This window comes from Emys orbicularis, chromosome 3 (genome assembly GCF_028017835.1).
Source record: "Emys orbicularis isolate rEmyOrb1 chromosome 3, rEmyOrb1.hap1, whole genome shotgun sequence".
NCBI lineage: Eukaryota > Metazoa > Chordata > Testudines > Emydidae > Emys > Emys orbicularis.
The window spans coordinates 117,881,975-117,897,117 of NC_088685.1; the positions used below are offsets into that span (position 1 = coordinate 117,881,975).

At 40.0% G+C, this 15,143-nt stretch overlaps 1 protein-coding gene across 1 annotated transcript in view; it reads right to left on the reverse strand.

Moving 5' to 3' along the window:
* The window catches only part of LOC135875821 (nesprin-1-like), a 43,517-nt gene extending 28,709 nt beyond the window's left edge, over positions 1-14,808 (reverse strand). The window contains exons 1-4 of the mRNA XM_065400861.1: positions 14,717-14,808; positions 10,277-10,439; positions 3,219-3,406; positions 1,703-1,853 (exon numbers count right to left, since the gene is read on the reverse strand). Of these exons, the coding sequence (XP_065256933.1) occupies positions 1,703-1,853; positions 3,219-3,406; positions 10,277-10,439; positions 14,717-14,808 (594 nt within the window). The remainder of the gene's footprint in view (positions 1-1,702; positions 1,854-3,218; positions 3,407-10,276; positions 10,440-14,716) is intronic.
* Positions 14,809-15,143: the final 335 nt, after the last annotated feature.

The window sequence follows — 15,143 nt, forward strand, 5'->3', positions numbered from 1 at the left end:
CACATTCTCTCATGGAAGAGGCATACCTCTGACCACTGATTTACTACTAACTCAAAAGATTTAACCTTGTAATCTACAACTCAGTGTAAATTTACAATGCCAAGTCTTGTTTAGCAAAAGAACAATTATATATGTTTTCCAATGTTCAGTTCAGCAATGCAGTAATTCATTTGCTTATGTTCCTCTTTGCATTACAGCTTCAGTGAAATACTGGACTACCGTGTGATTTTGTACAATGGAGTTCATGACATACTGGATGACTGAAGCCTTCTAATGTGCTTTGCTAAGGTTCTTAAAGGTTTTATCTTATTGGTGGGATGGATAGGAGAATAAAATTAGGAAAAAAATAGTTACAGTCTGAAGGAACTCAATTTTCTACCCCTGATCATGGCTGCCCCCAAGTGAACACTAATTTTGGACTTACATCCCTACTTTGAGATGATAGTAGCTCTATGTACATGTAGATGTACCAATTTAAACAGAAGTACTAGACTAAAAACTATTCTCCTTGTCTGCAGTCTAAGCTCCATATGTCTGTGTGAGAGTACTGTGGTATGTGTTGGAAGGTAAAGGTCAGTGTATAAAGGTTGACACAGTGAGAGAGCATAGACAGAGAAACCGGCTTAGGGCAAAGTCAGGTCAGCTGTGATCATAGGAGACAGCTGAGAGATGCATGGTAGTCTCTCATTTACAGTAACTCACTAAACATGATTTAGACTCTGGTCACTGAATGGAGGGAGGATGGAACGAATGGACAGGACTGCAAACAGAATACTGATTTTCCAGATAAATTTCAACCTTTACATGATTATTATTTGGTAGCCTTTGGCTTCACTATATTTAAGAGGTCAGTCAGTGGTTCAGTAATGACCATAGCTTCCAGAGGTTTGTACACAGGTAATAAAAACTGAGCCTGGCTGAAGCATTCCAAAGCCTAAGCCCAAATAGTTTATTTTCTTGTGTTCACAATTAGGAAAGAAAACTGAAACTAACTCACCTGAACTGCCCCCAAAGAGTTCCATTTATTTGCACACCACACATACATTAGTCACAAACACCAATCAGTTACATAACTATAACATGGCTAAGCCCCAGGCAAGGCCCCACCCCTGCAAACACATAGGCACATGCTTAACGTTTAGCTTGTGTGTGTCCGAGTGATATCAAAGGGAATACTCACACGCGTAAAGTTACTTGCGAGTGTAAGTGTTTGCAGGATCAGGATCTAAGGTGGGAATGTGGTAACACTTTGCAAATATCTGAAGAGTGTAAATATGAAAAAGGAGAGGAGTTATTTAAGGGGTACAATACCAGAAATTACAGCCAGGAGCAATGGGATGAACTATAGGAAAAGAAAATATTTAGGGTGTATATAGTCTTCAAAGAGAAATGGTAGAAGGATTTGGGACATTTAAAAATTACAGTGGACAGACCCATGGACGATGCACAGTAAGGAACAATCCTGCATTGATAGGGTGAGAGACTGGATGACCTAGTATGTCTTTTCCTATATCTATATCTCTATATCCATATATCTATAGCCTCTAATTTTTTTCTTAAAAAATGCTACTGGGGACAGCTGCAAAATCATCAACTCTTCTGTATCGTGTGTCTGTACTGAGCAGCTTATGTACTGAAAGGAGAACCAGCTGGCTGCTGTAATAGGATCTGGAGATATTAAATTTCAAACATAATAAGTTACCTCAAATTTCTTTAGCTCTTCCTTGGCAACCGTATACACCACACCAGAGGAGCTAGGAAAGGCAGCTGTCCTCTCTGAAATTTTCAGCCAGTCTTCAAAGCGAGAATAGTCATCTAAGAACTTTTGCCACAGTCGCCACGTCTCTTCAATTCTGCGACAGAAAATGGAAAATTAGGGTACGTTTAGATTTGAGGTCATTTGCCCTGCATTGCTCTGCCTGATCATAAGCTACAATAGGGAACCAGGTCTGCACTGAACAATAACTGGCTCTTAACCAAGCCTTGATTGCAAGGTTGATAAATGGACAACATAAATGGCTTGTTGATTCCAGTTTAAGCTGGAATAAGACAGCAACGTTTTTTTGTGTGTGCTGCAAATCCTCATTTACAATTGGTATATAAAGAACATTATGAGCTGTAATAGGAGTTCTAAAAATGTGGCCATTTGCCAAAATGTAGTCCTATGCATACAAACTACAATTAGCTGAATGTTCTAGAGCAGTGGTTCTCAAACTGGGGTCTACGGATCCCTGGCAGTCCACAAGGGTATTCCACGGGGTCCACAAGTCATGTCCGGCTCCAGGGGGGTCCGAGAGTCATGTCCAGGACTGCCAGCCCCACTGATCAACTCCTCCCTCCTAGTGCCTCCTACATGTTGCGGAACAGCTGTTCAGCAGTATGCAGGAGGTGCTGGGAGGGCGGGGGAGGAGCGGGGATGGGGCGTGCTTTGGGGAGGGAAGAGGAGGGGCAGGGGTGGGGTATTGGGGGAAGGTGTGGAGTGGTGGCAGGGCCTGGGGCTGAGCGGGAGTTGAGCACCCCTGGGGAAAATTAGAAGCCAGCTTGGGGGTCCACAAAATTTTTTAAATCAAAATGGGGGTCCTTGGGTTGCTACAGTCTGAGAACCGCTGTTCTAGAGACAACATTCAACTGTAGAATCAAACCATTCCTATAGGAAACCAAAATGTTGCAGCATGAATTGTTAAATTTTCCAGGGTAACTCAGCCAGGAGGAGGTAGTGTATTGGTGCTAGTTAAAAACAAACATTAAAATGACTACGTATATCTGTCATAAATTACTTTGAATTAACATAAGGATGTGGTGACATTCTTTTGCATTCATCAGTAAAAAATCAGTTTCAAGAATATCCACTGCAAATACGTTTTTGTAACAATGTATTTTTAAAACATGAAATAAGTCACTGAAAAAAACATTTCAGCTGATGAAAAAACAATGTTGTTATAAATTATACATGTAGTAGAAATGTAATTTGAGTCCTGATTCTGCAATTCAATGGACAGACTTTTGGGACTGTATATAACCCCAGTGACATCAATCTGGTTCCACACAAGTGCAGAGTCCTGCTTGTGCAGATCTCCTTGCCAGAGCTGGGACTTGGTCTACTTTTTAAATACGGAGAATATTTTCTCAGGTAACTGAATATCTGAGAAATAGCAACTTTTTTTGCAGATAGAAACATCTGGAGAATCTCTTGGGTTTTATGAGTATTTTGTACTTACTTAAGTCGCCTTTCCATTGACATTGCACAGATGTTTCTCCATCTTCTGTCCAGGTTCCGGGTGGCCTGCTGGATGGAGTCGCACTCTGTTTCTGTGGCACAAGCATCGCAGTCGTGGAGCAGCACCTCACACAGATTGAGAACAGATGCAACTCCAGTGCTGTGTTTCTCTATGTCCCTTTGGAGTTCCTGCAGGTCAAGAAATCAAAGCTTAAATATGTAAGCCAAACCATGTGCTCTTTGAAAATATGCTATTTAATATGCTATTAAAATAATATAAAATAAAAAGTCGGGCAAGCTCACAAGAATCAAGATGAATGAGTATTAAAATGCCCAACCTACATGGCATTGCTGCAATGTTACTAATAAACAAGTAGGTTAGTAGAGGCAGGCGATAGTACAGAGCTATCCAGTACTTGAGAAAACCTGCAGATAGAGGACAGATCCTCAGCTGGTGTAAACTGTCATAGCTTCACAACAGCCAATGAAAGTTTTGTCTCATCAGCATTTCTCACCACTGCCATATTACGATGGAACTGTTTGCTTTTCCCGTTTTCTTTTCCCCCTTCCTCCCTCCTCCCCTCCAGAAACATAAAACAGAAGTTCAAAAGAGAAAAAAAATGACAGCCAACAGGGACAGAAGTAGACAAAGCAGGGACTACTGAACTGGGGGTGAGAGACTCCAACACACACACTGGGGGCTCTAGGATCCAGATGTGCCTCACCACATGTGCCCCTCGCCACATGGGCTTGGGAGAAAACTGCAGAGAGGAGCCAGCCAGAAACTCCAGCTGGTAGGAGCAGAAGCAGCCAACACAAGGACCTTTGGACCTTCAGAGAACCTACTACAGTTTTGACTGGATTTTCTCTGCCCTGTGCTGATTGGTGTTTGCTTCAAACCTACCCCGCCGGTACAGTCTCTTCACCTCAGCGTCACTCCACTGTCCCCCATCCCTCTCACCCTCTTTTCCTTTTCCTTCCATTTAGCTGAGCCCCTTGTTGAAACTAACAAGCCATTTGTCACCATCACATTGTTCCCTCTGCTTATGTGTTCTACCCCTTCCCCCACCCTGCGTCTGTCTTGGCTGTTTAGACTGTAAGCTCTGCAGGGCAGGGACCACCTATTGTACTGTGTTTCTTGGGTGCTTAGCACAGTGGGGCTAAGATTTTATGGGCTCTCTCAATTGTGCCAGCCCGAATGGTGCAGGCAAATAGGCCGGACATAGCAGCTGTAGAAAAGATGACAGACAAGACCATGTTAATTGATATTGCCATACCAGCAGATAATCATCTTCTCTTCTTCCTTTTTTATATGTCTAAGTATAAAGAACTCTATCATGAAGAACAGAAAACAGAACAAAGATGATTACTGGAGCACTTGGGGCAACCTCTAAGGGTACGAATGAGCAGCTCAGGAGCATGTTAGGTGTGCAAGACATCATGATCAGTGACCTCCAGAAGACAGTGTTCTTAGGCCCCGTGAGAATTTTAAAGAAAGTCAAAGGTGAATCAGTGCATTTGAGCACCTAAAATGCTGGAATTCTGCGAAGGGCTTAACAAAAGTACTGACTACCCAAACTTACAGAGTCAGTTCATGGTCAGGATTCATTGGTGACTCATGGGGATACATTTTAGACAGTAGCTTTCCCCTTAAGTATATTTTATGTTGTGAAGGCTATTTCTTAAAAACCCCACATACCTATGACGTCATACTGAGGGATGATAATAATAATGGCAAGAAAAATAAATAAGTTTCACTGTACTGAGGGCATTCATTCTGCTATACTGTGTTCCCTTCTATTCTATTCTTCACTAAGTCACGAGTGTGTCTCTTGACACGTTCTGCAGGTGGGGCAGCAGTAGTGCGTCTATAGCAGTACATCTTTAATATGAAATGTTGTTGTGTTCCTCTCAGCTGTCCAATGATAACATTATTTTTAATTGGGGATGGCAGGGGAAAATAGGGGAGAAAAGTGACTTTCCACAGAAGTTTCATAGACATGGAAAGAAAAAGCAGTCCTCCTAGTGTCAGCACATTTACAGCAATTACACTCTAACTAATCTCTGTCCACCTCATTGTAATAAATTAAGAGGAGGGGATAGGAATTTAAAAAAATTATCCTAAAATTGGTTAGCTTTCCAATTCTACACATCTATAGTAAAATCCACAACAAAAAATGATGAAGACACTAGAGACATGTGGACAACGTGAGTAAGGAATCATAGACTCATAGACTTTAAGGTCAGAAGGGACCATTATGATCATCTAGTCTGACCTCCTGCACAATGCAGGCCACAGAATCTCACCCACCCACTCCTGTAACAAACCTCTAAACTATGCCTGAGTTATTGAAGTCCTCAAATCGTGGTTTAAAGACCTCAAGGTACAGAGAATCCTCCTGCAAGTGACCCGTGCCCCACGCTGCAGAGGAAGGCGTAAAACCTCCAGGGCCTCTGCCAATCTGCCCTGGAGGAAAATTCCTTCCTGACCCCAAATATGGCAATCAGTTAAACCCTGAGCATGTGGGCAAGACTCACCAGCCAGCACCCAGGAAAGAATTCTCTGTAGTGACTCAGATCCCACCCCATCTAACATCCCATCACAGACCATTGGGCATATTTACCTGCTAATAATCAAAGAAGGATTGTGAAAGATAGATCGTGTCAAACTATTTTTTTTTAAATGAGATTACAAGTCTGGCTGATAAAGGTAATAGTGCTTTGATTTGGAACCATATGACATTTTGATTAAAAAAAGCTAGAACTATATCAAATTAACATTCTACAGATTCAATGGATTAAAAACTGGCTAAATGATAGATCTCACAATATAGATGTAAATGAGGAATCACTATCAAGTGAATGTATTTCTACTGGCGTCCTACAGGGATTGGTTCTTGACCCTACATTATCTAACATTTTTATCAACGACCTAGAAGAAAACACAAAATCAGCATTGATCAAGTTTGCATATATGACATAAAAATTAGAGGGATAGTAAATAATGAAGAGGACAAGTCACTGATACAGAGCAATCTAGATTGCTTGGTGAACTGGGCACAAGCAAAAAATGTGCCTTTTAATATGGCTAAATGTAAATGTATACATCTAGGAACAAAGAACGTAGGCCATACTTACACAATGGGAAGTCATGACTCTGAAAATGATTTGGGGGTTGGAGCGGATAATCAGCTGAACAAGAGTTCTCAGTGCAATGCTGTGGCGAAAAGGGCTACTGTACTGTGATCTCTGGATGCATAAACTGGGGAATCCTAAGTAGCAGCAGAGAGGTTATTTTACCTCTGGATGTGGCACTGGTGTGACTGCTGCTGGAATACTGTGTCCAGTTCTGGTGTCCATAATTCACAAAGGATGTTGATAAGGTTCAGAGAAGAGTCACAAGAATGATTAAAGGATTAGAAAATACGCCTTACAGTGATAAACAAAATAGATTGAGCTCCTTGAGTCTAACAAAAAGAAGGTTAAGGGATGACCTGACAACAGTTTATAGGTACCTACATGGGGCACAAATATTTGATAATGGGCTCTTCAATCTAGTAGACAAATATATATATACGATCCAATAGCTAGAAGTTAAAGCTAGACAAATTCAGACTGGAAATAAGGTGTACATTTTTAAGAGTGAGGGTATCCACTAGAACAATTTACCAAGAATCATGTTGGAGTCTCCATCACTGGCAATTTTAAAATCAAGATTGGCAAGGTCCCAGCATTCTGCAACACTGTTACAGCAAACTGGAAATTCTTTGGCAGCTTTATTTTAAAAATGGATCTTTTTAGTGAAAATGAATGTCAGAGTCAGTTCAATAGCACGTGTACTATTTATTTGAATATTACATTTCCCAGAGAGCCTGCAGTGAGGATAGCCACATTTACTGGGTGTTTTTCCTATGATGATCATCAGTAAAATTGTTAACAATGTTGACTTTTTAATTGTCATCTTTAGGTTTCAGCTTTCATACCCTATTCAGACCACACCTCTCAGAGTCATTGTTTCAGGACGCTTGTAGGCTCAAGAAAAGAAAGATGCATTGGTTGCAGTAAGCCACATTTTCAAGGTTTTCTCTGCAACTCTAGGGGCTAAAAGCCTATTTAAAAAAACCAAACTGAAAACTGATATTTTTTAGTACAATTCCACACGATCGTATAGATTCTGCAGTAAATTTTGTGGCCTTGGAATTATAGATTACATGGGGACCAGCCAATACAGAACCAACCATTTGCACAAGTTTGGTTAAATGAACATAGATCTTGCCTCCTTCCTTGTGACTTCCTCAGCTGCATTATTCATCTGCACATAGCATAACCTCAGAATCACCTTTCTGAAATGGAACTCAAACATGAGTCAGTTGTTGCCATGAATTTAGTGAATGCTTTTGCTGAAAAATCAATCCACAAATGAACACTTCAGTGTTTTTAAAGTCCAGTCTGCATCCATAAATGATTTACTGTACATTTGTTTTTACTTCTATTGCTTTTACTTTCACAAAGGTTAGTTGCTAATCTGCCCCTAGCACCAGCAATCCACACTATTGCAGCTCATATATTTCCTAACAGTGTTTTAACTCTTGGGAGTACTCCCAAGGACATGCATGGTACAGGACAACTATGAACGCCATCTGCAGCATCCTCAAGGATTACATTGCTCAGGTGTGATCCTCTTTATTACTAATCTCCGCTTCTTGGTTTTCATGACCTTTTTCCACTGGAACTGATGTTCCATCTTGAATTGTCATTTCAACATATTTGTCTTCAGCACATTACTAGTGTTTGTGAGACAGACTTTGAAAATGATCTGCTATTATTCCTGGATATAAGAAAAATTCCTGCCTAATTGCGGACTACATTTGGATTGAACCTCATGATTCAAATGGCTGGTTAAAGATGGAGAGTAATACTACCTGCAAGGAAACAGGAGGGAGGTTTCTGCAACACCTTGCCATGTTTCACACTTGTTGTGGCCTGATTAACAAAAAAGGAAAAAAGGTCTTTGAAATCTGACTAGTTTTCCAGGGTTGGCAGATTGCAGTGAGGTTACACTCACTCTCCTTCAGGTCGTACTGCTTTAACTGCCCCAGAAGAGCAACTGCAAAGTTATTATGTGTGTTCCCCTCCGACTCAGACTTGGCTGATGAGCCAGTAGAAGTAGAGTGTGGGAGCCCTAGAACTGGGATCCAGCCCTACTTTCTGGCAGGCAATGCTACATTTTTAATTAAATTTGAGATGTGTAGTTGAGTGATAGTTTGCGACAGTGTGGGCGGAGAGATAACATGTCCCTAAGAGAAAACAAATGTGGAAAAATATACAGATCAAACAGAAAGAAAAACTAGTGCTGACATAGCTGGCTGGAAAGGTAGCTGAGGTAACCTGTGTTGTGAAAACCAAATGAACTAGTAACAGCTATAATAAAAATGCTTTCTTCTTTATGTTAAAAGTTCATGTTTTCTTTGCTGTTAGTGTTATAACAAATTAATTGGCAGGGAGCTGCCAAACGTACTATGCTTACAAGGCAAAATACACTTCCAGTGTTTGTCCCCTTTAGAGTTCCAATGGAACCACTGGTACTTCAAAATGAACATTGCCACCATCTAGCATTGCACATAAACAACAACGCAGAACTGCAGAGAATAAAGAGTTCAACTGATGTCTGTACCCAGAATGAATGCAGTAGTAAAGGAGTCATAACAAACCTTGGGATGCCCATGTAGGTACACTCCCAGAAAATCTCTAAACATTTGCTTTAACATTAATACTTAGCACTGTACAGCACTTTACATCTTCAAAGCTCCGCACAGTATTAGCTACTCTTCATATCTGTCCTGTTTGTATTATTCACCCCATGTTACAGATAGTGAAATGTACAAAGAGGTTAAAAAGCTTTTTCCCATAGCCACACAGTATGTCAGTTGAGGAGCTAGGATTAAAATTGAGGAGATTCTTAGTTTTTGGACTTTCACACTATTCACTGCACCACATTGTCATTCTACATGCTTTATAAATCAATTGTCTGCAAAATGTTGCAGTACTTTTCTCCACACAAAAAATTAAACTTCTCTACTTTATTGTGTGTTAAGGAGAGGTGTTATTTTGCTTTTCACACACTCATCACAAACTGCACTGACATCAGTCAGCGACCAATCTGCCAAGAAATAACTGACGAGAAAGCAATCTGCTATGTGACAGGCAACAGAATTTCTGCCCAGTGTGTCAAACAGAACTGGCATAGAGTAACAAAAATATGTACAGAAACATGTATTTCTTTACTTTGCAAAACTGATGTTACTCTTTCCTAAGTTGTGATGGAGGTGCATAGTTTAGCAGGAAAGGGGAAAGGAAGTATACTAACAGTGTAGTACAATGTAAAAAACTACTACTACCAAAAAAAACCAAAAACCAACCAACCAAACAAACAAACAAAAATTATCTGCTTCATCCCACTTTTCCCATTTGCAGCATGAACTGCTTCATTCCAGCACTGTGTGCAGGCTTTGCACAGTGCAAATCAGTTTAAAGTTAAACATCAGTTTTGTATCACTCATGCAACTCAGCATGCAAAGGGACTCAAACATGTTTATGAACTGCAAAACAAAACAAAATCGGAAGGCATTTCCAATAATGGACAATGTCAAGCACTTATAAAACTTGCAAGCGAACACTACAGTATGGTTTCATTTTAATTCTGGAAATGGACGGTAGTTCATTATATACTAAAAAAACAAAGAAAAAACCTCAACCACAACAGTAACCCACATTCTGGACATAACATCATGGTACCTTACCTCTGTCTGGCAGGATCAAACAGCTCCTTGTAGATTCAGTGTCAAAGCCAGCAGAAGACTCTACCAGAGTGATGCAATAAGCACTATCTGCCTTGAAATCTAAGGGCATCTTCTCTGCATCAGTGCCTTCTTTCAACACTGAGCTGGATACCGGCAGCCCAAGGGTATACTTTACTTGGGTCTCCCCACACCATAGTGCAACTGCCAGTGTGGTGACTGTGTCAGGTTTTTTACTCTTCTACCTCATTTTGTATTTTACCTGCTGCTCATTCAGTTTCCTTTGTATCTCTTCGGAATCACAGGTTTCGTAGACAATGGGTTTGGACAGCTCTGACTCAATGTGAGCGAGCCAGGATCTCAAGCTGTTCATGTTCTTATCCAGCTGCTGCACAGCAACCAGGGTCTCCTTCAACTTCTTCACCCTGCCAAAAAGAGAAACAAGAGCACGTGCACATCATTAAACAGCCTTTATAAGACATCACTGCTGTATAATTTTCACTGGGAAAGAAATTCAACTTAACTTCACACTCAAACAACAGAATTGCTAATCTAGGGCTTCCCCTTACTACTTACAGCACTACAAGCATATAAATAGTGTCCAAACCCAGTATTTCTAATTAACAGAAATTCAGGATTTTCAGAGGCCACACACAGAAATTTTATAGGCTTCTGTATCTCTGCCGGTGGAATCAAAGCTTGCTTTGGGGAAAGAAACCGTATTTTAATATGGTCAGTGTAAAAAAAATCCATCTAAATTAGTTGTGCCTTTTGTTTCACTAATGTAGACACCTGGTCAGATTACAAGTAAATAGCTATGGCAATTAACAAAAGGAAATTGACCTGCATTGGTGTTGAACTACATGCATCTAATAAGACATTCACCTATAAGTTCTAAAGACTGAACTCTCTCGCCCTTAGAGATAGTGAGCTCGGTCCTTAGCTGGAGCAGAGCTCAGTACACTAACCCAGACCTCCTGGGGGTACACAGAGGTCTTCCAGGTGGTACATCATCTCAACTAGTTTTACAACAGACTATATAAAAAGCACTAGTGAAGTCAGTGCAAACTAAAATTTCATACAATGACTGATTTATACTGCTCTATATACTATACACTGAAATGTAAGTACAATATTTATATTCCAATCGATGTATTTTATAACTATATGGTAAAAATGAGAAAGTAAGCAATTACTCAGTATTAGTGTGCTGTGACACTTTTGTATTTTTATGTCTGATTTTGTAAACAAGTAGTTTTTAAGTGAGGTGAAACTTGGGGTATACAAGATAAATCAGACTCCTGAAAGGGGTACAGTAGTCTGGAAAGGTTGAGAGCCACTGCACTAACCCACTCTTCTACCTTCCCCAATCTTAAGGGCTACTCTAACTTGCCCTGGATTTTAATAGTTACTTCAGATTTACACTGGTATGTAACTGAGAGCAGAATCTGCCCCCACAATGATTTCTTGGTTGTAACAGGACTGGTAACCTTGCTATGCAACAATAATCACCAAGTATCAGAGGGGTAGCCGTGTTAGTCTGAATCTGTAAAAAGCAACAGAGGGTCCTGTGGCACCTTTAAGACTAACAGAAGTATTGGGAGCATAATCGCCAAGGACACCAATCAGCTTTCTTTTCAAGAGAACATTAGATAGGAGAATGAGAGAGACCTAACCACATTCCATAAGTATTTATGGTTAGATGTTAACCATTAGAACAATTTACCAAAGCTCATGGTGGATTCTCCATCACTGAGAATTTTAAAAGCAAGGTTACAGGTTTTTCTAAAAGATCTGCTCTAGGAATTGTTTTGGCAAAGTTCTATGGCCTGTGCTATACAGGAGGTCAGACTAAATGATCACAATGGTCCATTTTGGCCTTGGAATTTATGGATAGTCCTTTTGGTCTCCACAAATATCAGGGTTGTGCTGTTAGTGTTAAAAATCCCAAAGAGAGTGTGTGAGAGGCAGAGTCATAGTCCTATCCCTACCAGTGTACTACTTTGTGGAGTGGAACTGGCATAAGGACAGTATATGCTTCACTCTGTTTAGAGCAGTGGTTTTCAACCTGTGGTCTGTGGACTCCTGGGGGTCTGCAAACTGTGTAGGATTTCCAAAGGGGTCTGGCACCTCCATTTGAAATTTCTTAGGAGTCTGCAAATGAACAAAGGTTGAAAACCACTGGTTTAGCGGGCTCAGCAGTAACTGCTGCTATGTATTCTCCTGGAATTATAGGGCCTGCTTCAGACACAATGCCTCCAAGCAGGGGCTTCTGGGGAACTGCGATTCCACCACTCACAGCACAGCATGTAATAAGCGTGCACCACACAGAGCTATTTTCAGGACTTCAGCTTATATGATTCCTCCAAAAAAATCAGATCATAGTATCTTTGAAATTTGAGCAAGTTTGAATGCAAACTTTGTGGCTTACGTCCATCTCTCTAGTCTTTAGGAGGTTAAAAGCAAATCATTACAGAGCTGTCATTCTGTTCTGTGTTTGTGCCTGGCACAATGGGATTTTGATCCATGTGTAGGGCTCTAAGAGGCTTTTTAATTATTCATCAAATGTGTAAATCTCTCAAATAACTTCAATATGTGCCTTTAATTACACTGAAAACATATCTGCATGCTTATGCAGTGGAACATGCTTACATGCGCACCTAATTATTCCCCCCCCTCTAGTTTGAGCATATAAGAAGTTTTAAGCTCTTTTGTGCCACCCATTGAAATTAATTGCACGTGCACAACTACATATTTTGTGCATGTAGCAGAGGCAATTTTTTTTTTTGAAGAAACTTATTTCTACATTCTTCAAGAGTCTAAAATCCTGCCCCTACAGGGCCTGAAAGATGGTGGGACTCATGGAGTTCTGCCAGCAGGCAGGCAGGGAGCAGGCTGCATAGAGTCTACACATGGGGGGGTCTGCAGCCCCCTGAGCAAAATGCAGCTGTGCCCTTTTGGGGTTTCATTTGCAACAGCATTATATGAAAAAAAGCAAATTCTTCTGGGAAAATCCCACTAAACGTGTTACTGTAAGAGGCTTTGGCTGAGTTCCCCTGCTTGCTAACAAGGATTCCTAATTCAAATTAGATGCTTGGAACTATCACATGGCAGGTTTAAGCAGGGTTGTATAAATTTAGCAAGCCTGACATATAAGTACAGGAAGTCCCTGAAGCTTGCTGTACTTTTCTCGTAGCCCATATAAATCTCAGGCATTTGTCCTCGCTCAGGAAGGAAAATACTATGTAATCCAATTGCTCAGTTTTGCAGTTTATTGCTAATGAGAAAACATTTGAAAGTTTAAATTAGCTCATTACACTTGCTGGTATAATTTAATATTTAAAGGAAAACAACATGATTCTTTTTTAAAAGCCAATTTCAAACCAAGAAAAATACTCAGAAAATATTTTGGAGCTGAAAACAATATGGAAGGTCTTTTAAAACTCAAACAGTTAGCTAGAGTTAAGCTAGATATGCTTAAATTCTGCTTAAGTCTAAACATATACTACCCCATAAACACACAACAGTATATCGTACAGAATTCATAACTTCAGTATTAGTCATTAGACAGCTGGTTACTAACATTAACTTAAAAACCAACCACAAAAAATATGCACAAAAATGTGACATCAGCTGAATCTATCACCAGCTTATAGTCTTAATTAGCTGTTAATCATTCGCACACAATGTCTATAGTAATATCTAAGCTCAAACAAACTAGAGTGGCAAAACACTGGAATTCCAACTCAAGAGGGAGAAAACAATGAGAAACAATTACTCCACCCATTTGGAGATACTTGAATTCTCAAATTCCAGGCAAATATACTGCAAGAACATAATGCAAGTGCACTATTTCATTCATACTTGAATGCTTCTGTTTGGGGAATAGTACCATGGGAAATGTTATGCATGCACCTGAACATATTGTAAAATTCTTTCATCATCTAAAATAAATTAAATAGAGAAATGCAAAAAAAAAAAATTAGCTTGCAAAGTTCAGTAACTAATGAGTAGTTGAAAATGCCACATTTACTCTTCAGATTCTATACTTTTATCTTTACTGAAAAATAATTTTACAACTCACAAATTAGCTTACACTAAAAATATTGTGAAAAAATACAAGATGGAAAAAAAATCCAGGGAGAATATTTGACAAAAAATAAAAATCTTTCAATCCAACTATATACATTGTTCAAAACTAAGCTACAAAGATCCATCTGGCTACAGACATTTTAATAATATGTACATGAAGGATGAGCTTAGCACACATTACTGCTGGAAGTACTTTTACAGAGCCTCTCCGTATTTTTGACTTTTGGATGTAGCCAGGCCCCCTTGATTACACAAACAGCAGGTAGTAAATTACAACCCTCTGGATCCTCTCACATGTTTACATGATCTTGTATTAAAAACAGTAGTAAAATCAGGTCTATGGTTTCATTCAGCCTAATTTAACCACCTACTAGTAGTTGTCAGGCTGTTTTCAGTTAAGACAAACATTTGAGGATCCCAGAATTACAGCAATACAACAAAGCACATCATGATTTCCTAACACTCATCAACAACACTAAAATTCTGGGCAGAAAAACAAAAGTTTTTCGGTAAGGCAGCATGCCTATGGATTAATATTATGACAACTAGTTCCTCAGCAAGCTATAACAAATTCCAAAGAAATGCATAAGAAAAGTAAATAGCTGCCTGCCTTGTGACATCGCAATTGCAGTCTGGGAGGTCTGAATCCACACTGCAGTCCTCTGCCATCCTCACAGCACATAAATCCTCTCCTACCACCATGAAACTTGCCAGTACTAAAACCAAGAACTTGCAGTCCAAAAGCTTGTAGCCCAGCAGACTGTGCTGCAGGCAAGCTTGCCTTTGCGAGTACCGTATAAAAATGCTCACATTCCAAACAAATGTTAGTAGACCCGGCCTGCTAACATGAGACTAAGCGGTGACAAGTGGTCATGTTTCTAAATAAAACTTACATTCATCAACATGCGCCAGGCTTGATCTCCTGGAATGTAGGCCATGAGTGTCAGGAAGGGGGGAGGGGGGAACCAACAACCTTCAGTTGTAAACTTAACTGCCCAAGAAAAGTCCTGTATAAAGCATGCAGCCACACACTACTC